Source organism: Syngnathus scovelli, chromosome 7 (genome assembly GCF_024217435.2).
Source record: "Syngnathus scovelli strain Florida chromosome 7, RoL_Ssco_1.2, whole genome shotgun sequence".
NCBI classification, from domain to species: Eukaryota; Metazoa; Chordata; class Actinopteri; order Syngnathiformes; family Syngnathidae; genus Syngnathus; species Syngnathus scovelli.
Window position 1 is genome coordinate 1,128,384 of NC_090853.1, and position 25,069 is coordinate 1,153,452.

The following is a 25,069-nucleotide window of genomic DNA, read 5'->3' on the forward strand; positions in this document are numbered from 1 at the left end:
TCACTCAACTACTCACTCACTCACTCACTCACTCACTCACTCAACTACTCACTCACTCACTCACTCACTCACTCACTCACACTCAACCACTCACTCACTCACTCACTCACTCACACTCAACCACCCACTCACTCACTCACTCACTCACACTCAACTACTCACTCACTCACTCATTCACTATTGAAGTGTACCGACACATATTGTCATATAAAGCAGTGAGCCAAATGTCAGATTTTTGTTTTCATGCCCAAAAAAATAAAAACAAGGAATAAAACACCAGACATGTTTGAACATAAATGTTTATTTAAAAACAAAAAAAAATAAAAGTAAATTTCAAACCAGCAATCCAATGTGAACCAAATAACAGGAGTGTCTGCCTTCTATTATCTAGCTGTACTCTATTCTTTGAAACATAATTATACATTAAAAAAAAAAAAAAAATCTATACAAAATATAAAAATATTCTGGCTCTTCATTCAAGATTCAAGAATTTTTATTGGCCATGTTTGAGCATGCCAAACAAGGAATTTGACTTGGGTACATCACAGCCTCTGTTCAACATTTAGGTGACTAGCAACACTCAGGACGTGTGGAAAAATGACAAATATTCTCAAACATCCCCTGAACCGAAACTCCCAGGAGGGCAAGGAAAAACTCAAAACTCCATGTTTCATCCCTCTAAATAAGGTGCTTAAATATTAATGTGGCCTTTTGTAAACTACATAAACGTTGTTAAATAAATGAATTAAAAAACAGTAAATTAATGAATTATATATTACATTATTATGAATAATTAATAATAACTCATTGGGAAAAAAATTGTAAAGGCAGACTCATTTGTTGCGGTGTTTTTCTTGGATCTCATTAGCTTGTATTGTACCTAAATAAAGAAAGATTCCTTGAAGATTAAATGCAGTTAAACACACCTAAACTGTATTTAGGTAGTGATTTTTATATTTGCCACTAGAGGGAGCTCTAGCAGTATGTTGCACTTCCAAACAAGTCCAACTGATCTATTTGCCATTCTTTAACTTCTTCTGCTGAAACTTCCTGAAGTGAGTCTGGATGGTGGCCGCGGCCTTGTCCACGGGGCTGAGGGGGGGCGGGCCTAGCACTTCACTGCAGCACGTGCCATTACTGGCGTTGGAGTCTGATTGGCAAAGGAAGACACACATTTTTTAGGGGGGGCAAAATTAACATTTTATAGGTGGTGACAAAACTAGAATGAGCAGCACAATGTCCAAGAAAAGAGTTTTACTTACACTTTCTGTACACACCCATGCTATTCCTTCTGAAGCCATCCAGCTGCAAAACAAATCAGGACAAAATATTGAATACAACAGTCGGAACGAGATGCCTTCCCAAACAGCAACAGCTGAGTAGAAAGGTTTTCCTGTTTTGAAAGTGAACACTGTGGAGCCGTGTGATACCACTGAAGGAGTGGTACGCGGGCGCCCTCTTGTGGTACAGTTCAGTTTTACAGCTTAGCCTATTAAAAATACATTTCGTGCGTAGTCATGCTAAGCCAATTAGATAGCATGCAGTGGGAAAGGTTGAGTGCTTAACTTTTACATTGACAAGGCCCACGTCATCAATCACAAAGGCATCATTTGTGATTCATTTTAATAAATAAGTTCTCATAGAATGAAAATGCACCAATTTCTTGATTTCATTTGCATTGGCGACAAAAGAACGACTGTACTGAGTCGTTCTTTGTTTTTGAATGTACAATACAAAGATGACAAAAATTCTAGTCTGACACTACAGACACTCTCCAAAGAGTGACGTCCAAACTAAGTGGAGAATGCCGAGTTGCGTGAGGAGCATCAGATACAAAGCGGCGTGATCAAGCATCTGTACTGCTACGCGACATTTGTTACATTCTTTCAACTGTCAAATCAGATATGCTGGGACAACGTGCGCAAGAAAAGTACCCTGCCACGTGCATGACGAGCCCTGTGCGCATGTGTTGGTTGATGTAACGACTTCCAACATAAATCGCCTTGATTGGGATTTGCAGCCCAAGCACAGCGGGAGAAGCCTCGAGTCTGAATGCTAAAGGCTAAAGGCTAGAGCTGCTTAGCCCCACTCATTTGGCTACGTGCCCGCTCTGATCATCTCACCGCACAACATTGAATTCAACAATCGGGTCATAGGTCATCTGTAGGGGATCTCAATCTTCAAAACGGTTTAAATTTGATCCAGATGTATAAATATATCCAAACAAAACGTTTCCAACCTCATCTGCTTTGCTGCTTCTGCGGCTGTGTGACACGGAATGCACCTGCCAGGGCAAAGGCTGGGACACCATGTATGGCAGAGGCTCCTGCTGGTGACCAAAGTGCTCCCCTATCTGCAAACGCAAAGCATAGTCATTACAAAAGGTCAAACACACATTAGCTGCAATTTCAAATTCTACGTGACCATGACAGGACTATCTTGTCATGCATTATTAAGATTACCCCACCACCACCACGACCACCAGAGATTTTCCATTAAGCATTGTTTGTACAAATTCTTTTTTGGTCAATTGGATGAATATGAACATAATGAGAGCGGAACTTAAAAAATTATTATAATTAAAAAAAATCAATTCATTAGGACACTTACACAATATAATTTTTAGATCCAAAAATTGCAATGGCTACTGAGCAATACATTTATTATGTAAACAAATCAAATATTGCAGTTATGTAGAGCTTCATTACATATTTCTGTTTTCTCTTTAGTAAAAAATATTTGTACTCCACATTGGCACCTTCACGCAGGCGGATAAAAAAACTGGAATAGTAGGGAGATGGAAAGAAAGAAAAATCTCGCTGGCATGAATGCTAACCACCACCTTCTATACATTCATTGAAAAATCCTTATCACGGCCTTACCGATTGCACGACTCGGACCATCACGTACATGGCCGTTAGCATGGTGATCAACATCCTGCCCACTTGAGCGTTCCCTACGATAGATACTCCTTATGCCCTGAGCTTGCTCTCCACAATGAAGACGAAGGGACACTATGGAGGCGCACAGGCGAGAAGATTGAAGAGCGGCTCAACAAGGGCAATCGACTTGATTATGGCAACTTGCACTTGCTCCTAGATGCACACACACACGCACACACACGCACTTTACTCCCACGGTGTCTGACACATGAAGGTACAAAAGCTTTGCAAGGCATGTTAAAGAGCTTTGGAGGACATAAATAGAGAGGCGCTAATCTTTTTCCTTATCCCTCAGGTGTGCTCGTATCATTCCTCACAGGACTGCAAGCTCACTTTGTATTGGTTTGCCATCAAATAAATAAATGTCACATTCACACAAGCATTTACCTATCAAAGGGAAAATGAAAGAATTTGACTCTTTTATTTTGAAGACAAATTCCAGGAATATTTGTATGTACCGGACATTGATTGTGTCAGACAAAGAATGTTGACCAAACCAGTAGTGCCACTTAATTATGTTCATGGGTGGGACTTATTGAATATGTTGGATGGTGGAGATAGAAGGAAGACGAGAGGAGGAATGTGAGGAGAGGTGCCTATAAGAGCTTCACCGCGAGACAGCTGCTGCTGACTTCTGAATACATGTGAAGGAATACGTCCCGTGCTTTTTTGACGATGGTTCATCTGAAAAAAAGAAGAGAGAGATAAGGTAAGGACATGCAGAATCGACGTATTGAAAATGAACATGCTGCTCTCTTGAATTGAAATGAAACCAATGGTGTGCCAGGGATTTTGATATGGTGCATTTGGTTTTTGCACATTTCCACGAAAAATTGGTGATGTGAAGAAGGCAGAGAAGAAAAAAAGTCAAGCAAAAGGAAGAAGACCATCATGTCAACCAAACTTTCAAAGAGGCTGAGCAGCAAAAGGAAAAGTATGTTTATTTTTATGCAGATTTAAAAAATATATATTATTATTGTTGATTAACATTGCCAATATGTTATTAGCTTGACGCAACACAGCTCACGCTATTGTATCAAACTGTTTGTGCTTCATTCAAACCAGAGCCCCCGAAGAACAAGGCTGAAGTTCTAATCCAACTTGGTCTAAAGGCTTTCTATCCCTCCCAACTGGAACCAGCATCAATATTGGACCTCAGTACCTGGATCCTGGACAACCTTACACCTCGGGAACTCAATGATCTTCCAAAATCTTTCCTTCATAGACTTTGGCTGCTGCGCCCAGATGCTCGAAGTACTTGCTGCACAGCCCTCTCAGATACTCTGGCGAGTTCTTCTGAGATGGTTGATGGATTCCGCTCAACTACCATCAACCCTCTTGATCTGGTGACTGCTGTTTTTTTATGTGCTAACACTTTCCTTCAGCAGGAGATAACAGCACATATGCTGCAATGCCAGTTTGCCGTGCCCCTGATTCTTCCACATGTAGATGATGAAGAACCCAGTAGCTTTCTACTTTGGCCTTTGAGAGGGGTCGTGAGACAATGGAGGCCCAACACTGAAAAAGTTCAAGAAGCAATTTTGGCAAGTACACCCATGCCAATCATCTCATGCGTGAGGCTCGGTTCCTGTCGTGTCTCAAAGTCCGAGGTGCTAAATCATGTCATGGGCAGTGGAACGTTCCTCCACGAAGGGATGGAAGGAGGACGATTACCTCGAAGCCTCTCCGACGGTCTTGTTGAGACTGCATGGTATCTTCCAACAGGAAACTCTAACACAGACATTTTTCCAGTTCCAGTGGTCTTCTCAAATCTCCGGGGAGATGCAAGCACACATGAGAATTGCCTCTCCTTTCTGAGCCAAGCGTCTTCAGCAGTTATTGTTTTCTGTGACAATCCTAAGGAGAAAACAAAACAACTTCTGGCCTCCTGCAACATAATGGCAAGCAAGCTCATTTTGATTGACCTCACTGAGACTGAGAATTGGAAGGATAGATCAGTGAAGTTTGTCAGTAATAGCCTTCAGGAGACGACAGGTCTTACAGATGCATCGATCATCTCAGGAAAAGCTTTGAATGCAGAGAACCTTGCGAATGTTCTTTGTGATACCGTCAACCATTTGCTACCAGACTTGAGACTCGTAACGCTCGAAGAAGCAGCAAAGTTAGCAGTGACGGTCGGGCTTCATTGCGACGAAGGGACTGTCTGTAAAAAAAACATGGGCAGAGCAGAAGATGTTCTGAAAGGTTTACATGAGGGACCTGATGTGTTCAGGCAGAAGCAACTTCCACTACAAGGCGGTGTGTGGAGCCGATTGGCTGAAATTGAGAAAGATGAAAGTCGAAAGAGCAAAGAAGGAAAAGAGCTTGATCCTCGATTGCAAAATGAGAAAAGAAACATCATGGGTAGTTTGAGCAGATACAAAAAGACTTCATCCATGAAGCATTTCATAAATGCGCTTTCAACTACAGATAAAGTTGAGAGAATGTACTTCCTCAATTGGATGAGGGTGAAACTTCGACTACTCCAGATGCAAAAACAAATCAACCTAAAAGATCTGCTGATAAGTCAGAAGACAATCCAGAAAAACGGCATTCCTGAGCAACCGGACCTTCCGAGTGTCGCTAACGATGACGTGGAAGATAGCGGTAGTTTTTACACAGATTCAACATTTCAGGGTGGGGACATCGAGACGATTCCGGATACCAATCAGGAAGTGGCAGATTCAGGGAAAGAAGTCGGTTCAAAGCTTATTTTCCAAACACAAAACAATGTCGGATCAGAGAATGACTTTGAGGAATCAACGTTTCACATGACTACCTCTGCAAAGGAACAGACGTGGCAAGAAATGTTGGTCGAAGATGAGGAAATAGCATCTGTGCATTCATGTTTGCGTAGGCTGACGCAAAGAAGAGCTAATAATCTGAAGGTCAACGATTTTGACTTGGCTTCGGAGCATCCTTTTCAAAGTGAAAACAAAGGAACAGAGTTTCTGCAAAATGAATTTCCAATTCCAAAAGACAAACCAGGTTCTTTGTTGTTAGACGTTCAAGGGACTCAATTTAATGCATCAGCAAATCAGGAGTCTTCTAGAGATAAGCAAAGCTACCAGGATGCATTTGTTGGAGATCAGACAAGTGCACGGTCATTTTTGCTGAGGTTCAAGAAGCGTCACAATCTGCAAGTCGCTGATTCAGAGCATGAAGAAGGTTTTCAGACCCAAAACCAGCAACCAGGTGAAAAAGCAACCCTTGAGAATGACTTCAGAGAATCAGATTATCACAAGATGGCTGCCGCTGAAAAACAAATCATCCATAATGCATTTGTTGGAGATCAGACAAGTGCACGGTCATTTTTGCTGAGGTTCAAGAAGCGTCACAATCTGCAGGTCGCTGATTCAGAGCATGAAGAAGGTTTTCAGACCCAAAACCAGCAACCAGGTGAAAAGGCAACCCTTGAGAATGACTTCAGCGAATCAGTTTATCAAAAGATGGCTGCCGCTGAAGAACAAATCATCCAAAATGCATTTGTTGAAGATAAGGCAATAACATCTGCAAAGCCGTTTTTGCTGGAGCTTGAGCAGTTTACAGATAAGGACCTTGAGGTTGCTGATTCGGAGAGTGAAATAGCTTTCAATCACAGTTTTCAAATCCCAACCAATGACGAATCAGAGTCTCTGCCAAATGGACATTGTGACTCTTCAAATGAAGAAGAGATCCTGGGTGAAGAAAAAAAATCTCAGAATTCAGATTTTAGAGATGATGAAGCAACCGCTCGGGAGACTTTTTCCACAGAAGGACCGCAAGCTGCATCTACCGAAGGTCAGGTAGCATTTTCACTGGGACTTGAGCACTTCTTGCGTGAGATGGGCCTCATTTTTGAACTCGCCAACATCAGCTCCGGTAGCGGGAGCCATAACGAACTGCGACTCCCGAATCTTGCCGCTGACTTGCTCCTCAGTGGGATTCCACTTGAACTCATGGACGGAGACGCTTCGAATATCCCCAAGCACTGGCTCGGCAATGTCCTTGCAGAAATTAAACATCGCTTCCCTCAAGAACGCTTGAAGGTTCTGACGAGTCTTGGAGTGCATCACGCAAGGAATGCCGAGATCCTTTCGGCATTATTTGGGGTGACATTTCCGGATGGATACAAAAGCTCCGCAAAAGGCCTCTACATGGTTACCCTTCAAGTACCACCCAAGTTCAAAAAGAAGCTCAACTGTGATTTTCTCCTGCTGATGGATGTCGAAGGGCTCTGCTCTTCAACCGACCGTCAGTTAAGCACTTGGGTCAGAGATAATGAAATGGCAACTGTGGCAGCTGGAATGAGTGATGTCTTAATTCAAAACATCTACTCGCGTTCAGCTTCCGAGCTTGAGACGAACCTCACGGTTGCGGTCAATGCTTTGTTACGCATCAGAGAATGCGGCTCCGTGCCCATCTGCAAAGCTTTAGTCCAGGATGACGGGATAAATACCTTATTAGAAGCCACGCAGTTACAACGTGTGTCCAATATTCTGAAGACTGGCGAGAGAACCCTTGGAGATGCTGACAACATGATTGATCGTTCGAAGAAAACAATTCCCTGTGTTAGACGATGGTACAATGAGCCAATCGCGAAATCTGTTGACAGCGAGCACAGTGAGGTGATGCTGAAGTTAAAGCGGACAATGTTTGAGGCATTGAAGGAGGCGGTCCCGCCATCAAAAATATGCGCTTGGCAGGATTTGTTGGCCCGTTTGTGTTTTGTTTGGGAAGCGGTCAAATCAGAATCCTTCTCTGTTCGCCTGCAAAATAAAGACATCGGTATGGCGTTGTCGATGTTTTGCGCTGAGATTTTCCAGTGGGAGGAAAGTTTGTGGGAACATATGGAAGGTTGGCTCAGACAAGCCACTAGGGCAATCGAATCCACCGAGCCAGACGCTACGGATCCTTCCAGCCAAAACGACTTTCTGTGCGAGTTACAATTCGAAGCTAGACGAGAGGTCAAAAGGGAAGTTAACAAACACAAGTCACATTTGAAGGCCGGTTTGAAGGAAAATAAGCTTGATGACAACGTTAGCGTATTAAAAAGTATCCTCTTTAGCAAAATGATGGAGCTTGAAGAACAAGTAACAACCGCGACAATCGAAAGACTGGAAAGAATCAATGAGGAGCATTTTTCTTCCACTCAGCACAACCGAATCGAGACCGTGCTGGAATTGGAGCAAAATGCCAGGGTTCAGAAACTTTTAGACAGCAGTAGATCAGAAAACCACTTTGTCAAAGATGAAACTCTAGAAGAAGAATTTGAGGACGCATGGAAAGAGTCATTTTCCAAATTTGATTTCAGACCTTCAGAAACAGATGATATCACCCAAAGAGTATTGAAACTTCTCACAGCAAACCTCTGCAGCCGAGGTCTCCAAAAACACTTGTATAAGCTTATGGATTTCGGCCAAAATCAGGCGACGTTCTTTAGAGTGCACGATGATTACTTTGGATACAGTAGCAGAATGAAAAACTTGTTTGAAAACAACAAATCACCAAAAGTGAAAGCTCAGCACCTCGCATGCAACGTCATGGAGCATTACAAGCAGTTTGTTGACGAAAAAGTCCGTTTACCGCAAGACTTCTCCGACAGTTACATCACAGAACTTCTCGAGATGATTGATAAAGCCTTGCAAGAAGCACAACTGGAAATCAAAACAGCCTTTGGGGTCGATCTAAAAGTCTTTGTTTGTAACGCCGCTTGCAGAGATTTCCAAAAAGTCCACGATCGCTTCGCCAAAGACGGAGAACTCCTGAAGTCCATCAAAGCCAAAAAACGTGTACTCAAGGCTGATTTCATTTATCAGTTCAGAAAGAGAGACCAGCGTCAAAAGTTGGCTCGGAGGTTCATTTCTGACATCATCCAACCTATCGTGATGAACTATGTCTATGCACCTCTTGGCATGCAAATTGCAGAGGAGATCCAAAGTAAAGCCCCAAAACATCTCTCCCCACAAGCCTTCCACAAGAGTTTGCTGGAAGAGATCATTATGAAAGACCAATTTGAAAGCTTCACAGAGTACTTATTTTCCTACGACACCTTCAGGTTGAGGAAGATCCAGGAGACAGTCGTGACTTATTTGTCAGACTGGAATGTGAATACGTGGAGGCTCCAGCATCTCGGGGAGATCATCGGTAACGTCGCGTCAGCTGTGAGCCAAGTCACAGTTGGCGACAGCCAAGTGCTAAGCGACACCAAGCCAATTCTAAAGCAAGTGTGCCTCATCCTGGAGGATTCTGGAGACACGTGTATTCCCTGGGAGTCTTTGGAGGGACCGCTCTATAGTATCACCACGGAATGGGATCACTTTGTCACATATTTCATGGAGTTGCTGGCAGAACTGCGCCTGAACCTTGCACAGGCTTTTTCCCAACACATGAGTGGCGACCAACTTCTTGAGCGCCTTCCCACTCAGCCAAGAGACTGCCTTTTCAACAAACTCAAAGGCTGCGATGCCCGATGTCCAGTGTGCAGTGCACCGTGTCAAGTCGAACAAACTGGACATGAGTTTCACGAGACCTTGCTCCACAGGCCCAAATGCATGTTGGAGCCCACTTCTCTGATCAGCCCTGAAAGCACAAACCTAGATGACCTGGAACCACAAGATATCACTGTGGCTTGCTGGGAACTCCAAGAGCTCCATCCAGACTGGAATCTTTCAACCAAAGAGGCGAGCAGCAGTCCTTACTGGAGGTATGTTCAAGATGTCATAAGAAGTGTCAGATCCAGATCTAGTAAGCATTTGAAGGCAAACTCTGGCAGGGTTTCTATTTTCCGGACCTGGATTTGACACCTCTGAACATCGCCAGTTGTCTTTTCTCCATATCAATCTTTAAGTCGACTAATCACCATTTTTCTTTCCTTTAAAGGTACGTGTTAGCAAGATTTAGCGAGAGGTTGGCAAAGAAATACAATCGGACGCCACCAGTGATCCCAGAAGAGTGGAAGACCATCACAAAAAAAGAGGCCTTGGACAGTCTGAGGGACAACGTCCTTCTCAGTGGACAGCCTTAAACGCTATCCAAGTGCAACACATCCAATGCATTATGTACTAGTATTGAAATTTGTCATTTTTTTCCCTCCTCTTTCTGTGTTTTGGAGAAAAGGAACAAAGTTTGCTCATCGTTGAACAGCAACATAGCTCAAATCTATCCCACTTGTGATGGAAATAATGACATCACGAAACCCCAAATCCCGATTGGTCGAATAAGTCAGGAATCACTCGGCAACTCGGGTCTGGAATCTGCTTGGGTAAAACATTGTAAGGGGCTGATTAATTGTACTGTTAATATCATTTGGACGAATTATGACACATTCACTGCACTTAAATTGTGAAGGAAGGCGACCTTACAGAAGGACAATAGAGGCTGTTTGGAAATGATGAGAATGTGAATGTCATTGAAATCAATGAACAAAATAAAGCATGCGTGCAAAGGCCTTACACATTGAAGAGGAGTGTGTGTTTAATCTATTTGAAATAAATCTAATACATGAATTTAATAAATAGACTTTGCTTATGACTAAATATAAATCTTTGGAGGCATAGCAATCAATTTTATAACACAACTGAAGTAGATTCGATTTTCCTGTCTCCCACGACTATGCCCACGCGAACACTAGATTGGAGAACTGATTAAAATGTTGCGGTTACGTAACTGGCCACCATTTGCACGCCACTTCTTCATAGGGATGTGACAAACTAACGGAAGACTTGAATGCAAAATTTCAAGGATGGATCGTTTTGTCAGGGAGCGGTGACTCCCACTAAAAGGCGACAATCTTGGCCAAAATTGAAAAAGAACAAATAGAGACAATTACAGACCTTCAGGAAAAACAAACTTGTGCATTACAGGCACGCACAAGTGACTGAAAGTTCCCCACAAGTGCCTCTACCTAATTTAATGCGCTACAGGAAGAAGCAGCATCATGCAGTGGACATGCTTGGAAAAGTGGAGGCTAACTAAGGTGGCAACTGGTTTGAAGAAACCTTTGCAGTTTTAAATGGTAATTTTGATCCAAGATCCAAATCCTTTGCACTGGAAAAAAAAAAAAAAAATTGCTTCTGGCTATCTCTGGTGTATAACATGACTGACAATCTTAACACCACATCTATCAATCATGAAACAAAGCGAATGGCTCGCTTAGCGTGCCGATTGCAACAGCCACATTTTAACAAACGCTACGTATTGTGTTTCGTTACATTGAATTGCTTTTTCGTTTACAGACACCTGTCATTAAAGGAACGACAAAAATCAATCAAATGGTCAATTGTCCTCCGTTTTCAGCAAAATGATGAAATTCTATGACATATAGTAATCAATATCCACTGCCAGAACACACACACACACACACACACACAACTCTATATTGTTCCTCAGAGTACTCCTCTGAATGGTCCTTACCATTGATTCTCCCTCCCATTTGCAGCAGTGTGAAATGGCCACAAAGGAGATTTTGATGGTCAGACCTTTTTTCGCACACCCACCAATACTCAATACAAAGAGGCCCCTGACTTCTCGGGAGGCAAGGAAAATTGAAAAGAAATCCTGCAAAGGGAATAACCTTTTTTTTTTTTTTAACAAGGTGTTGCTGTGACGAAGAGATATAGACACACAAATGGGATCAAATGTCTATGTTTACGAAAATCTTAAATACAACCATCGCCTCCCTTTTCGACAAGTCACAAAGCGTGAAATGAAGTTAAGTGTTGTACTTGCCGAAATAAATCAAATCAAACGAGACAGATTTTCAGAAGGTCAGAATTAGTACATTGATGTTGTTTCATAATAATGGAATTTAAGTTGAAAGAAATTGCTCTTTTCTTTGATAGTGGGCTTTCAATATAAGTGGAGTGTTTTGGTGGTCTTTTTGCAGTCCGTACAGTCATTACAAACAACTCTGAAGCATAGCGTGTCATGTCGCACCCTGCTGCTAACGCAGCGTGATAGCCGTGCTGTCTGCTCCACCAATAATATGGACCAATTACATTCAGTAATGCAGTGTTGCCATGACAACGCCAGAGTTGCTATTTTCACAGGTTAGCGCGTCTGGTTCGCACATCTGGGTTCAAATCTGTGACTGAAAATATTGAAGTTTGTATTTTGAGAGGCTCCTAATAAGGATCCTGCTGGAAAACACACATTTGATTTTTTTTTTTAAAACCAGAAGTTGTCAGTAACAGTGGCATTTTAAAGTCAACGTCGAAAGCTCACGTATAAAACTAACAAAAGACAAAAACGATATTTTTAATATACTCATAATTACTTTGAGTTAATTTCATCAATGAAAAATGAAGTTTCAGTTAGTTATTAAGGTCAAACCCCGCACCTCTGGAAGGGTGACATGGGAACCAGTGCCCCACTGTAAGGCACACTTGTTTTTATTTTATTTTGCAGACAAAAAAGTTGAACGTTAGTTCAGTACTTATGATTAATTATAAAAATGCTGCTGGAGAAAAGTCCAGGACAGACACTACCTATCAACTAACAGCAAAAACTATTTATTTATGATTATTGCTTTAGCCCCACCACGTATTTATTTATTTTTATTTATTATTATTATTTTAATCCCACAGCTACGAATAGCCTCATATGACAATATTGTCCTCCACACTAAGCACATTTGACCGAAATGCGTCTCAGAGTTAGGAAGCAGAGTGACAGACATCTCTCTTGGTCGGTCGGAGGTGTGGAGCGAGAGAGGTTAGGTGGGTTGCGTTTTAGTCCTTCCTCGCTCCCGCGCTTGCTCGCCCCCTCGCTCTCACTGAGTCCTTCTCATTGACTGGCTGCCGTTCATTGTGGGTGCAAGAGTGCATCAATATTCTTTGCGGTATCTTTTTTTGTAATCATTTACTCCATATATATATATTTCAATACAGTAATCAAGAAAGAAGAACCAAACACTGTAGATGCGAAGAAAGATTTCTCTGCATCTCTAATTTGCAAGCGCAGCTAAGGTAAGTCTATTTTAGTTTTTTTTATTTTATGCACTAGAATCGTTGTCAGTCAATAGCATTTTAGTTTTGGTATGGCAATCCGAAATTTGATAATGAGGCACATTCTGATAAGAGTAGTATTTATTAAAAAAAATAAAACAAAAATGCACGTATTAAGAGATTTCAAAAGCACTTCATGAAACTACATTTTGCCTTGCATTGTTTTGTTTTCCCGGGACAGTAAAACAGAAAACGTGAATGAATGCCTCATTTATCAGATATGAAGAACTTCACTATATTTGCATCACCATCACTCACCCAAAAAAAAAGATTTTATGTAGTATATGTACTATGTGTCTATGTAGAAGCGTAAAAATAAAAGTCAGCGATAAAGAGCTCTGCCAATCCTGTCCGATGGATCCGTGACTAACAAGCATTATTTTCTTTTAATTAGCTTATTGACTTAATTAATGCAATTGGCCATAGTGGAGAAGCCTCCTCCGCTTACCGACGCAATCTTGTCCAACCTACTTTTATGCTCCATATTTTGAGACGTATCAGCTTGTAAATATTTGAAAAGAGAAAGAAATACCATGTACGAAATGAATGTGTCATAGTCGTGACAATACGGCAGCAACGCTGTTCGTCCTGCTGCTCGTGACTCTTTTCATGGCCCCCCGCCTCGTAGCATCAAATGGCGCGGTGACAGAAGCGAGCAACCTTGAACTGCTATTTGAAGTTGTTCATGTCCTGTCGAGTGCTGACTAAAAGCATTACAGGCAATGAAATGTCAACGCTCTCAGATGAACTCGAGGTGAAGAATAACTTTTGCGCCTCTTCACTCCGTCTTTGGAATTACTTTAGAGGGAACGTTAGTTTGAAATGTCGTCCGTGTGCTTTGTTTTTTTTTTCTTTTCACACCAGCTATGCTCAGTTACCACCCATCAGCTACCACTACTTTTTCTATTTGCTATGGAGTAAACTGGATTTATGTTCTGCTTCTCCCCAGGCAAACATGGACACCCTCCTCAAAGAAGATATGAGCGCCAACACCAGCCACCAAGACCCACTGTCAGAGAACAAAAGTCGAGCCCTGGACCAAAGTGACCCGTTGGACATGTTTACTGGCATGGAGCTTCTGCTTCGTTTCAAACTTCTCTTCATGCCTCTCTATTGCCTGGTGGTGGTCATAGCTGGCGTGGGGAACTCCTTTCTTTTGTCTTGTATTCTGATGGATAAGAAACTCCATAACGCCACCAACTTTTTCATCGGTAACTTGGCCGCTGGAGACCTGCTGATGTGTCTGAGCTGCGTGCCGTTGACCATGTCCTATGCCTTCGACAGCCACGGCTGGGCTTTTGGGAGACCGCTGTGTCACTTGGTGCCACTGGTGCAATGCGCCACCGTGTTTGCATCAGTGCTCTCCCTCACTGCCATCGCGGTCGACCGATATGTTGTGCTAGGTAAGGTTAGTTACTGGAAATCATCTCGTCAGGCTTGTCTTCCTATTGGCTGCACACCCTCTTCTAATAAGCCACACAGCCCTGAAGCGTAATCACAAATCCACGTTGTTTGGAGTGTTTGTTCTCTTAAAAGGAGATCATTTTTACTTTAATTTTTAACACCTGTTCTCAAAATACAACATCTGGTTCATGAAGCAAATTTGAAGCTTCGTTTTCCCCATCACTATAAAAATACAAGAACCAATAGCATATATTAGCCATTTTAGGATTTCTTTGAAAACCAGTGCCAATCCTGATATTTAGTCAAATTATTAGTGAAAAAAAATAATTAAAAATTAATTTGGATAAAATAACTATTTTAACTTAAATGTAACTTTAATACAGAGACATTTTTTATTTTGCATGCCAATATATTGTGCTGATTGCTAAGCAACCAAAATGAGAAGTAGCCTGGTGCATTTTATGTCATGTGTTGGTTTACAGCATATGAAGGCATATGGCTGCTGACCAATCGGTGATTTTGTTTTTGTTTTTTGTTTCATTCAGCTCACCCAGTCCGTCGGAGGATATCTTTGTGCGGTTGCAGTGCAGTGACATTAGCCGTGTGGCTTCTATCTCTGGCCTTGGCCGCTCCTCCATCCTTCTACACACGTTACTTGGATCTCCGGCCCAGTGGCATCGACCTAGTCGTTTGCGAAGAATTCTGGCCGGAAAACGGAAACCTTCGACTGCTGTACTCCTGCTTCATCCTAATCGCCTCCTACATGATCCCACTGTTGTCCGTGAGCATCTCGTACTGTGCCATCAGCGTCAGTCTGAAGCGCTACTCCGTGCCCGGGGAGCAGGCTAGCAGGAGGCAACACTGGAAGCAAAAGAGGAGGCGGACCTTCTCATTACTGGTGGCTTCAGTGCTGGCCTTTGCTCTGTGTTGGCTGCCTTTGCAGGTGAGATAAAGTACAAAAAGCCTTTCCATGAACCTTTATGAACTCGCTTCTTTTCCGCCCCTACGCCCATTTAGAGACATATTATGGCTATCAAATCCATACACAGGATTAACTGTCCATTAAAGGATGGTTTTTCCTGTCAATGTTATTAGAGAAGCTCATCGTTCTCACCATTCAGATATTAAGTACACAATGAGCCATGCAAAAGAAATCATCAGTACAAATGGCAAGGCAGGCATGTCTTCTTCAAGTGCAATTTGCACCAAATGGGTTATAATAAGCACTCGGGGGGGGGGCTCGAGAAACCAACAACTCCGATTTCCCCCAACTGCCGCTTTATATGGACTATCAGATTACAATGCCACACATCATCTGATCGCATAAAATCAACACATTTGGGTTTAACTTGATAAATCTGAATATTTAAGCTAGGTAAATGAAATGAACCCATTGGTTGCTTCATTCATTCATTAATAATACAAAGAATTCTGAACAAGTGGACTCTTTAGAAGTCTTAGCATTCATTTGAAAAAATATCATGTCATTTTCAGGTACTGAATCTGTTGTTGGACCTGGACCCAGACTGCGACATCATCGGCAAGCGCTACATTAACGTCTTGCAAGTGTGCTGTCATTTGGTGGCGATGAGCTCATCTTGCTACAACCCCTTCATCTACGCCTCGCTGCACAGCAAGGTACGCAAACACCTGAGAGGCTACCTGTGCCCCTGTCACAAACCAAGGATGGTGCAGAGATCCTTGTCCGGGATCTGATGGCCATCATGGTGGACAGACCCATTTAGAATGGCTAAATCATCATACTTTCTTGACTTTGTGGATTATGACTTGTATTCATTTCTATTGCGCAAATTAATTGCCGCCAGGAATGAGCAAGCACAATTTGTTTGATGAGAAATACGACATTGCATGACCACACATGCCATGGACCTGATTTGTGGATTATTTCCCCGACATGTGGCTGACTGGCGCCCAGTCAAGTGGGATAGGTTCCAGCGATACGATATCCAAAATGGATGGATTGACAGCTCTTAGTGAGCACGTCTTGGGTCTGGATTTGAATTGTGGAAATGTGCCCAGACCAAACTACATCCACCGTGCAAAATGAGAACAAACATTATAGGCAAGTGATGAATGAATGTAGTTATTATTTTTTGCTTATTTCTATTATGCAAGATGGTTGCGGGCAGAAATAATTGGGAGGGGACCGGCATAAATGATGGTATCTAACATAATGAGTGCTTTGTTTACCGCAAGCTGAGAGATGGCTAACATTGTGATTTGAATTCTAATCATGTTTGTGCGTCATACCAAAGTCAACACACCCCTGTTTAAATGCTTGACTCTGTCATCTGAAAAATTGAGGTTTGGAAATGATTTACATTTCCAGAGGGGTGTGTAGACTTTTTATCTCCACTGAAATCTATCATTACGTATGCTGCATAATTACACCACATCTAAAGTCATGACACGTAATGTGAAGTGGGCAAATGTGGCCCCAACTTTGATGACCCCAGGCGTGCATTTCACCTCTGCATCGGGGGCAGCCAAAGTTGCCTGTTGCCTGGCAGCCGGGCCGCCGTTCTTATTCTCGCTAAGTGGACCTTGAGACTGCGTTTAGTGCTCCGCAAATTAGATTTACTTGTCATGTTGTTTCGCAGAAGATCCGCCTTAACATTTGTTTGTCACATTGAAGGTTCTTTTGTAGTCCATTGATTGTATGCTCGAGTTTGGAACAGTCTTGGCTTATTATATTTCATATTTTTACATTTCGTTTTTCTTTCATCTCAATTTTATTGTAAAAAAAAGAAGAATCAAACATTAAATGAAACCATTTTACACATGTTAATTTTTTTTTAAATTGAATAATTCCTTCATTAGTTATAAATATTACAATGGAAGAAAGAAAAATGACATCTTCACAGTTTATGTATGCGTGTTAGAAATAGCTATTTTCTTATTTATTAATTTATCATTGAAATAATGTATTTAGTGTGAATAAAAAACAATCAGTACATGTAACCATTTTACATAGCCATTTAATAAATCAGTCTAATTCTGTTACATTCATTGTAATTAATAAAATGAAAAAATTTTTCATCACTATTTTATATAGGCATTTTAAGTATTTATTTTTAATCCTGGAATTACACGGCCTTTCTGTCCAATTTGGGTTGACTGTCATGTATGTGTGTAATTGTCACCATACTTTTATGTAAAAAAAATGTACATTTAATTCCAGACTGTATATGAATTACTCCAATGCATGAATCTACTCACCGTTATTTTTAGAACTCTTTAAAATCAACTGCAGCTCTCAAAAGGTATGACGCGTCCACCGTCATCATTGTCAACTCCTGTGGGAAAATGTGTACATATTTGTTGAGTATTTCATCAGGCTTGCTTTTGTAAAAAGAATTTATATTTTTTCACAGAAGCATAATTATGTGCGACCGAGTCAATCATTCCTATACAAATGTTCACATGCTGTAAATCTGTTGTATATGCAATAACGGTTGTAGACTTCGTTTGGTAAAGTATTTACAGTATACAGTATATTAATCTAATGTTTCAAAAGTGGACTGAACATTTACTGTATAAAATCAGTGGTCACTTGTTTTTACAATGTAATCATAGCACTTATTCTACTCGAAAGGTGAATGAAAAAAATACTAATGATTGAAATCAAACAGTGTCAGGCCACATAAAGCTTCAATATATGAAAAATATTGTTGTGGCATTGTTAAAGTGCTCATTTGTCAAATTGTCATGACAGAAGTGTACATCATTTTTACCAGCATTATAGTTGTTGGATTCTTTCGATTCATAGACACATTACAGTACTGCTATATTATTGTCTGTAAAAGTACAATCAAATAAATGCGCCATCTTGACAAAGTTGTATGTTCTTATTGTGTCACTAAAATATGACATCATTCCATCCTTTGGTACTTGAGCTGATTTGCAATAACCTACTATAATGTTAAAAAAAAATTAAATATACTGATCAGTTAAATGTGTTTACCCCGCAGGCTATGCCCGATTCCATCAAAAGTCTCAAAGCACAGTTCAAATTTCCACGTGTCACAGAAGAAGTCTAGCCTCAGAATAGTTCATCAATAAAATACTTTTAGCCTCACCCTGCATTATGACTCAGTATTTATTGATGGAGTCATATTGCTACATTCAAGGCCAAACCTGTTCAGTAAACAGTTTTTATGGATCTGTAAGGTAGCATTTGTGAAAGGGGATTTTATCGGATTGTTTTCCTAAATGACATGAATGATCAGAAAATGAAAAACATCAACACAAGCTGATTATATTGTACTTACAGGGCTTGAGCTTCCCAACGCCAACCAAATCCGTGATCTTCATCATCTTTTTGAGTTGTTGATTAGGAAGAAATAAGCTAGCGTGTCTGCGTGTGTCCTGAGCTCAGCTAGCCTTTGCCTTTGCCTTTGCTCACCTGTGCCTCGTCATCCCTGATTGCCTGACTTTAGGTTGACCTCCACCCTTGTACTGAACTCAACCAAATACGACCTTTTTTTAAACTGAAATTTACGACTAATTCACGATACGCTTTTAGTCAGAAGAACATGTTCAAATAGATAACCACAAGCGGTGCTAGAGGGGGGGAGGCCAGGGGCACTTCCTCCCCACCCACACACCAAAATATGCTTGAACCCCCCCCCACAAGTGCTAGGCCAGATGTTTGACTTAAGGATATTTTTTTCCTGTCGGGAACATATAATGAATATTTGTCAGCGTTTTCTAAAGAATTTGGAGTGTTTGTAAGAAAGATTTTGCAAACCCCCTGAGATAAATACTTGCACCCGCACGCAGTCCCACCAGTCACCAGAACAGACCATGTTTCAAATAATAGGTTAGTTTGATAACTATTTTCAGGATTAAAACCTCTTTGTTCAAATAGCATGATATTTATTTTAAAAGGGGAGGATTGGTAAGAAAAATGTGAAAACAATTTGCAATTTTGGTATTTTAGTAAGGAGCATGAAGTCAGTTCATATCATTTGCTTTTGTGGGTCACACAAAATGATGTAGTGAGCTAGATGTGATTTTTTCATCATAATCCAGGTTCCTTTTTTAACCCAGGTGCTTTAAGCGTGCAATTGTCAGTATTCCATTTCTGTCCACATGCTGTGACCAAAGCCGCCGGTCCTTCAAACAGCATGGATCCAGAGGGCTTGAGAATCCCTTTGATGGAGAACAGCTTCGTAAAACACTTTTGTGTGTGATCCTGCTCTTATCAGCCTCCTCATCTAAACTGAGCAGGGTACGAGGGAGGATGCAAGGGAACTGAACAAATATGGCAATGTGTCACTTCCTGATTGTCTGGAGAAGAACACCAAAGAGCACTTTCATATTATTTGATTATTCAACTTTGCCACGTTTCGTTTGGAAACAGTGCACTCGGTCATCTGTGTCCTTTTCCGCCTTTGGCAGCACACTTTGACGTCCTCTCGAATTCCGTTGCTGACCAGCACGTAGAGCACGGGGTCCACCACGCAGTTCAGGCTGGACAGGGCCAGCGTGCACGAGAAGGCAAAGTGCATCTTCTGCTCAAACTCGCAGTAGCTGTCAAAGGGCCTGGTGTAGAAGACCAGCGAGCGCGTGAGCAGCAGGATGTGGTACGGCGCGAAGCAAATGGAGAAGATCCCAATCACCCCGAAGGAGAGCAGGCGGACCTTCCGCTTGACCTGGGCGTTCAGGCCGGGACTCTGGCCCACCGTTGCCAGCACCCTCCAGTAGCTGATGGCCAGCACCAACAGGGGGAGCAAGAAGCCGATGCCCACGCGGAGCAGGTTGAACAACGCCACGGGTCTCTCCATGGGGTAGGTCTCGTAACAGCGGTCGTCCCGTCCGTCGTGGGCGTCGGGGAGGTTGTCGTTGAACAGCACCATGACGTGGAGCACCGTGACCGCGGCGTAGACGCCGACGCACTGCACCCAGGCGTAGCATGACGTCCGGTGGGTTTTGAAGCGCAGCGGTAACGTGACCACCAGGCAGCGGTCCACAGAGATGCAGCACAGCAGGTAGATGCTGATGTACATGTTGGAGTAGTAGAAGAACCCGGCCACGCTGCACGACTTCTCGCCCAGCTTCCACTGGTGGTTCTGGTGGTAGTAGTTGATCCAGAGGGGCATGGTGAAGATGAAAAGCATATCGGAGAGCGACAAGCTGAGCAAGAAGATCCCCAGGACGTTTTGCCGGCGCACTTGTTGCAAAATGGGGCCCAGGGTGACAATGTTGAAGATCAAGCCCAAGATGAAGGTTACGATGTAGACGCTCATCAGGAGGTCACTAATGACGCTGTCGCCAATTTTAACGCACGCCGCTGTCCGGTTTTCCTCACTGCTCTTGTTCATTGCTGCTGGGGTCAATAAAAACAAATACACAAATAAAAATACGGTGAGGAGGTGAGACACAACCATTCATTCGTTTTCATACAAATGTATTTCTTTTGTCCTGATAATCTCCATATTCGTTTTCCAACTTCACAGCTTGACTTAAGCTTCTAGTTTCTGGCCGGACTCTTAGTGTGTTCATTGAGAAGAAGATTGACTTGAAGGCTGACTAATCTTCTTAATGCTCATTTACATGAACACCCAGAAAGAGATTGGCGCTTCAGAAAATATGTATTCAGAACCGGTGTGATGGTGCAAGACGTAGGCTTGTTTGAGCAAAGCACATTAAGGACCATGACGCACTAAATGAATCAATCACTGATTTGACTCACTGATGAACACGAGAGATGCACGGCCAGAGAATCAAGAATCTGTTATGCAAACCCTACCCATATGATAATTTGTGCCACTTCCTGTGCAAAATATTCTAAAGAAGACAAGAATTACAAAGTGGAAAGCCGTCTGCGAGCAGAACTAAATAGCACCAGCACGTTGATTCCACATTCGGGACGATCCATGGCGCCATGTTTGATTCATTCCTAAACACGCATCACTTGAATCTATAACGAACAATCATTTTCTCCCTGTAGAAATTATATCGATAATACGACTATTGTTAGATTGTTTGTCTACATGCATTGCTGCAACGCTTGTAAATATGTATCTCTTACTTACAACATGCTAATCATCACCCATGTTAGCATTAACCTTAAGCGAGCAGACTAAAGTGACGTGCTTGTTTTAAATACACGACATGTAATTCTAGTTTGACAGTAAATTTAAATTCTGAATGTATTATATTCAGTATAAGCTTCAAAACAAACTGATGAGTAACTAGTTTTCAAATCAGAGACTAGTCAAATCTGTTCAAATATTTTAAAAAGATGTTTCTTAAATGTGTAGATGATTTTCAATGTTCATATTGACACATAAATTCAATGTGCAATTTGTCTTGGCGGGCCACCTAAAATGATGTGACGGGCCGTATCTGGCCCCTGGGCCTTGAGTTTGACACCATTTGGAATTTCTTTCTGTTATTTGACTGTTAGTATTAATTTTGATATGGGTTATTAAGGTTAGTTTTTTTTTTAGATGAAGATGTCCAAGTTAAACATAGATCTTAACATTTCTCTGTATTGACTTATCTACGCCTGCTCGAAATGTGTTCTTAGAGCCAGGAAGCACCTAATGCCATTAAGGGCCATGCCAGAAATGCTCTGTCCAATTCAAACTCAATAACGGAGAAGCCATTTCAGTGGGGCCATCTTTCAGCAAATGCAAAGAGAAACCTTTGGCTGCGTGCGTGCGTGCTTGTGTGCGTGGAGGCACACTGCCAAAACCGTTTTTATAAGATGAGTAAGTGGCTGGAAAGTTTTGCAGACAAATGATGTCTAAAATTATTCTGTGTTCTCATCCTATCTGGTTGCCTTTTTTCAAGAGGGCGGGGGCATTTTGTAGAAGAACATATTTCCTTTTCTGGCTATGGAGATATTTTGTTAGTGTGGAATGGTGTTTGTAAGCTTTTTAGTACATTTAAGGCAGGCTAGGTCTGCTTTTTCTAACGACTGGCCAAGCTTCGCTTGATTTCTTGTGCATATGAGCCAACTATGTGTTTGTTTAGGTTGTAAATGCAAGTAAGGCAGCTTGTTATTTCTGAGACCTGAAAAGCCTGCAATTTCCATCTCTTGGACCTCAATTTAGATTTACATGTGTGACATTTGTGTGTCAACATGAAAGTTCATGTTGGATACACACAAATGAAGTGAAAAGAAACAGAAATGACAAGAATCCAGTCATATGGAAAATAAAGAATTAAATGTTACAATATTCTTATGAAAATAAAGTCAGCATGGGTTAAGGAAAACATTGTAAATCCTGAGAATCGGACATTACAGAGGCAGAGAAAAAAAAAGTTATAATCTTATGAAAATAGTCATAGTGTTTCAAGAAAAATTATTTCATAGAAATAAAGTTATAAAAAACAGAGCTTCATGCTTCATGAATAAAAATGTTGAAAAAGTCACAATACATTCAAAATATTACAATTTGATGAGAAAAAGAATTCAATGACTTTCAGTGCTTACCTGCTGATGTTTATCTGGCCACACGTCTTCACTGTAAAGTCCTGAGGAGTGCAAAGTCAAGTCCAAGGGGGTGTGCACGGACGGACAAGAGTGGAAAGAAGTTGATCCAAGCACAAACGTCCCTCATGGCGATTGGGATCTGCGCTTCATAAGCTTTTGTCTCTCATCTCTTAATGAAAGATGCTTTGAAATGTCAGCGAGGAGTGTGTAGAGGTGGGAGTGCTAAAATATGGGACGGCCCCGTCTGCTTCTTTGCAAACGTGTATAGAAGAGGAAATGCTGTTTGGGGTTGTTGTGGTGGGGCGGGGGCGGGGCGGGGCGGGCGAGGTGATGATACCAGACTGCAACAGATGTCCGCCACATTTAACTTGGCGAGCAAGATGTGACATGTGATTACACATTGTGTTTCTTCACACTGATGGCTTCTTCTTGTTAAGTCTAACACAACTTTATGATCACTACTTTCTAACAAAATCCAATATTGCACTACACAGAATTTTTTTTTCTTTTCTTTTAACGCCGGGCGGGTGAAGTTCTGGTGTATGACTCACTTGTTCAGCAAGAGTTCAAGGTGAGTATGCTAAAAGTGGTTCATAAATCAGTCAGCAAAAAATTTGAAAATTTTCTGTCCTTTCCACAACCCCTTAGTAATAAAATCCATATGAGGAAAATGTTTTGATTATTATTGTAATACATATTGGATAAAAGTATTTTCTATTTAATAAATAATATATATTTTCTATAAGACAGGGGAGAAAATATTTTCCACCTTTCAATCAACCATTTGATATCTTTACATTTAATATTATGTTATCATATATAATATCATATTAACCAGAATATTTTTGTGTAAAAAAGATTTTTTGTGTGCGTGTCAGGTGAGAGGCTGCCTTGTGAATTCTTGTGCCATGGATGTTTACTCGACACTTTTGCTGATCAACTGCAGACTTACAGGCCTACTGTGTTCTTATAAACAAGACAAAATGAAAAAATTAGTTCTGGTAAGCCTAGCCAGCTTTGAAGTTATGCTTTAAACAGTTATTTAAAAAAATCTGCATAAAATTTTTCATCACTTGCCTTCTCTTTCCTTTGTAACTTGTCATATAAGAATTAAAAAAAGATTGCACATTCTGAGATTTTTTTGATTAAAAAAGTAATCATTAAAACGCAATATTGACGAATGAGCCAATCTAACAAAAGACGTCATTTATGTGCTATAAACTTGCTGATTGTTGCAAGCAAACCACAGTGGGCTGATTGCTCATTTTAAATACACAATGCAAAAAAAAAAAAAAGCTTTCCATAAAGCGGTATTCAAGTTCCTAAGGGCGATGTGGGTATTTTTAAAATGACCCTGCTTGATTGATGATCCACTTTCATTTACCCCCTGATGTTCAAACAGGCTGCTGCTTTTTCAGCAGCACTCAACACAAAGTCTTTTTAACCTAATTACAACATTTTGTAACATTTTCTGAATGGCGCATGAGCAATAATTATACTTGGAGGAGTCGATTTATCACTTGTTAGATAACAACGCAAAACACAAATGAGCGTACAAATATTACAGTACATCACCATATTTATAAGGTGTGTTTATTTGAACCAAAAACCATGTCGATTGTCAAGCAATAATGAGAAACCCATTGCTGGTTAGTTGGTTTATTTTAATTAACTAATTAATTCCATTTAATTAATTAATTTAATTAACAACTCCAGTGATATTTTTTTTAGATGGCCAAAATAAATAACATCAAATGACAGCTGTTGCTTTCTGTAGGTGTAAAAAACAGGATCAATTTTGTGCTGCATTTTAGCTCGTGGAAAAAAAAAAGTACGATCACACAGTAAAAATGTTGTGCAGCATTTTAGCTGAATGAAAAAAAAAGTAATTTGATGTTACAGACATGAAGTGAAGACCTCTACTTCAATCTGTCTCTTAAATTAAGCTTTGGAGAGTGGCAGCGCTGTTATGGCATTGTATGAAAGGTTTGCGGCATTCTGAAGCAGCGGCTTTTTTTTTCTTCTCCCGGAGTCAGAGTGAGTGTCTGCCTTCAACCACTCTGACAACTCATTAGGGTTAAGTGCAGGAACAAAGTCAGCAGCTGCCAGCCGCAGCCTTTTAGTGTTTTTAATGGCAGGAAATGGCTCCATGGGTACAATGATTGAAGAAGAAACAGTGATTAATTTGTGATCATGCCATACAATTATCGACTCTACTTTTATATAATGATTTGTTTTGCTTTTTTTTTTTTTTTTTACCCCCTATT

General features: G+C 41.1%; 3 protein-coding genes across 10 annotated transcripts; 2 read left to right on the plus strand and 1 right to left on the minus strand.

The window, feature by feature from the left end:
- Window positions 1-283: 283 nt before the first annotated feature.
- gpr184 (G protein-coupled receptor 184) lies at window positions 284-24,822 on the minus strand. Of its 6 annotated transcripts, none has more exons than XM_068651257.1 (10): window positions 22,803-24,822; window positions 18,759-20,681; window positions 18,625-18,670; window positions 17,573-17,649; window positions 14,883-15,193; window positions 3,554-3,626; window positions 2,883-3,014; window positions 2,240-2,353; window positions 1,263-1,305; window positions 284-1,150 (listed from the first exon to the last, which is right to left on the minus strand). In XM_068651257.1, the coding sequence occupies exon 2, from the start codon at window positions 20,677-20,679 to the stop codon at window positions 19,672-19,674; it is 1,008 nt and encodes a 335-aa protein (XP_068507358.1). In that variant the 5' UTR covers window positions 20,680-20,681; window positions 22,803-24,822; the 3' UTR covers window positions 284-1,150; window positions 1,263-1,305; window positions 2,240-2,353; window positions 2,883-3,014; window positions 3,554-3,626; window positions 14,883-15,193; window positions 17,573-17,649; window positions 18,625-18,670; window positions 18,759-19,671. The 6 variants fall into 6 exon arrangements, with proteins under 6 accessions (XP_068507358.1, XP_068507357.1, XP_068507356.1 ...); XM_068651256.1 differs by having other exon boundaries at window positions 2,883-3,095; XM_068651255.1 differs by lacking the exon at window positions 14,883-15,193.
- On the plus strand, window positions 3,490-10,384 carry gvin1l2 (GTPase, very large interferon inducible 1-like 2). 3 transcript variants are annotated; one of them, XM_049726987.2, is made up of 4 exons: window positions 3,490-3,651; window positions 3,730-3,876; window positions 4,008-9,627; window positions 9,804-10,384. In XM_049726987.2, the coding sequence occupies exons 2-4, from the start codon at window positions 3,834-3,836 to the stop codon at window positions 9,946-9,948; spliced, it is 5,808 nt and encodes a 1,935-aa protein (XP_049582944.1). In that variant the 5' UTR covers window positions 3,490-3,651; window positions 3,730-3,833; the 3' UTR covers window positions 9,949-10,384. The 3 variants fall into 3 exon arrangements, with proteins under 3 accessions (XP_049582944.1, XP_049582945.1, XP_049582946.1); XM_049726988.1 differs by having other exon boundaries at window positions 3,494-3,651; window positions 3,790-3,876; XM_049726989.1 differs by lacking the exon at window positions 3,490-3,651 and having other exon boundaries at window positions 3,663-3,876.
- si:dkey-202l22.3 (7 transmembrane receptor domain-containing protein) lies at window positions 13,882-18,560 on the plus strand. Its single transcript, XM_049727003.2, has 3 exons — window positions 13,882-14,331; window positions 14,878-15,275; window positions 15,827-18,560. The coding sequence occupies exons 1-3, from the start codon at window positions 13,884-13,886 to the stop codon at window positions 16,046-16,048; spliced, it is 1,068 nt and encodes a 355-aa protein (XP_049582960.1). The 5' UTR covers window positions 13,882-13,883; the 3' UTR covers window positions 16,049-18,560.
- Window positions 24,823-25,069: the final 247 nt, after the last annotated feature.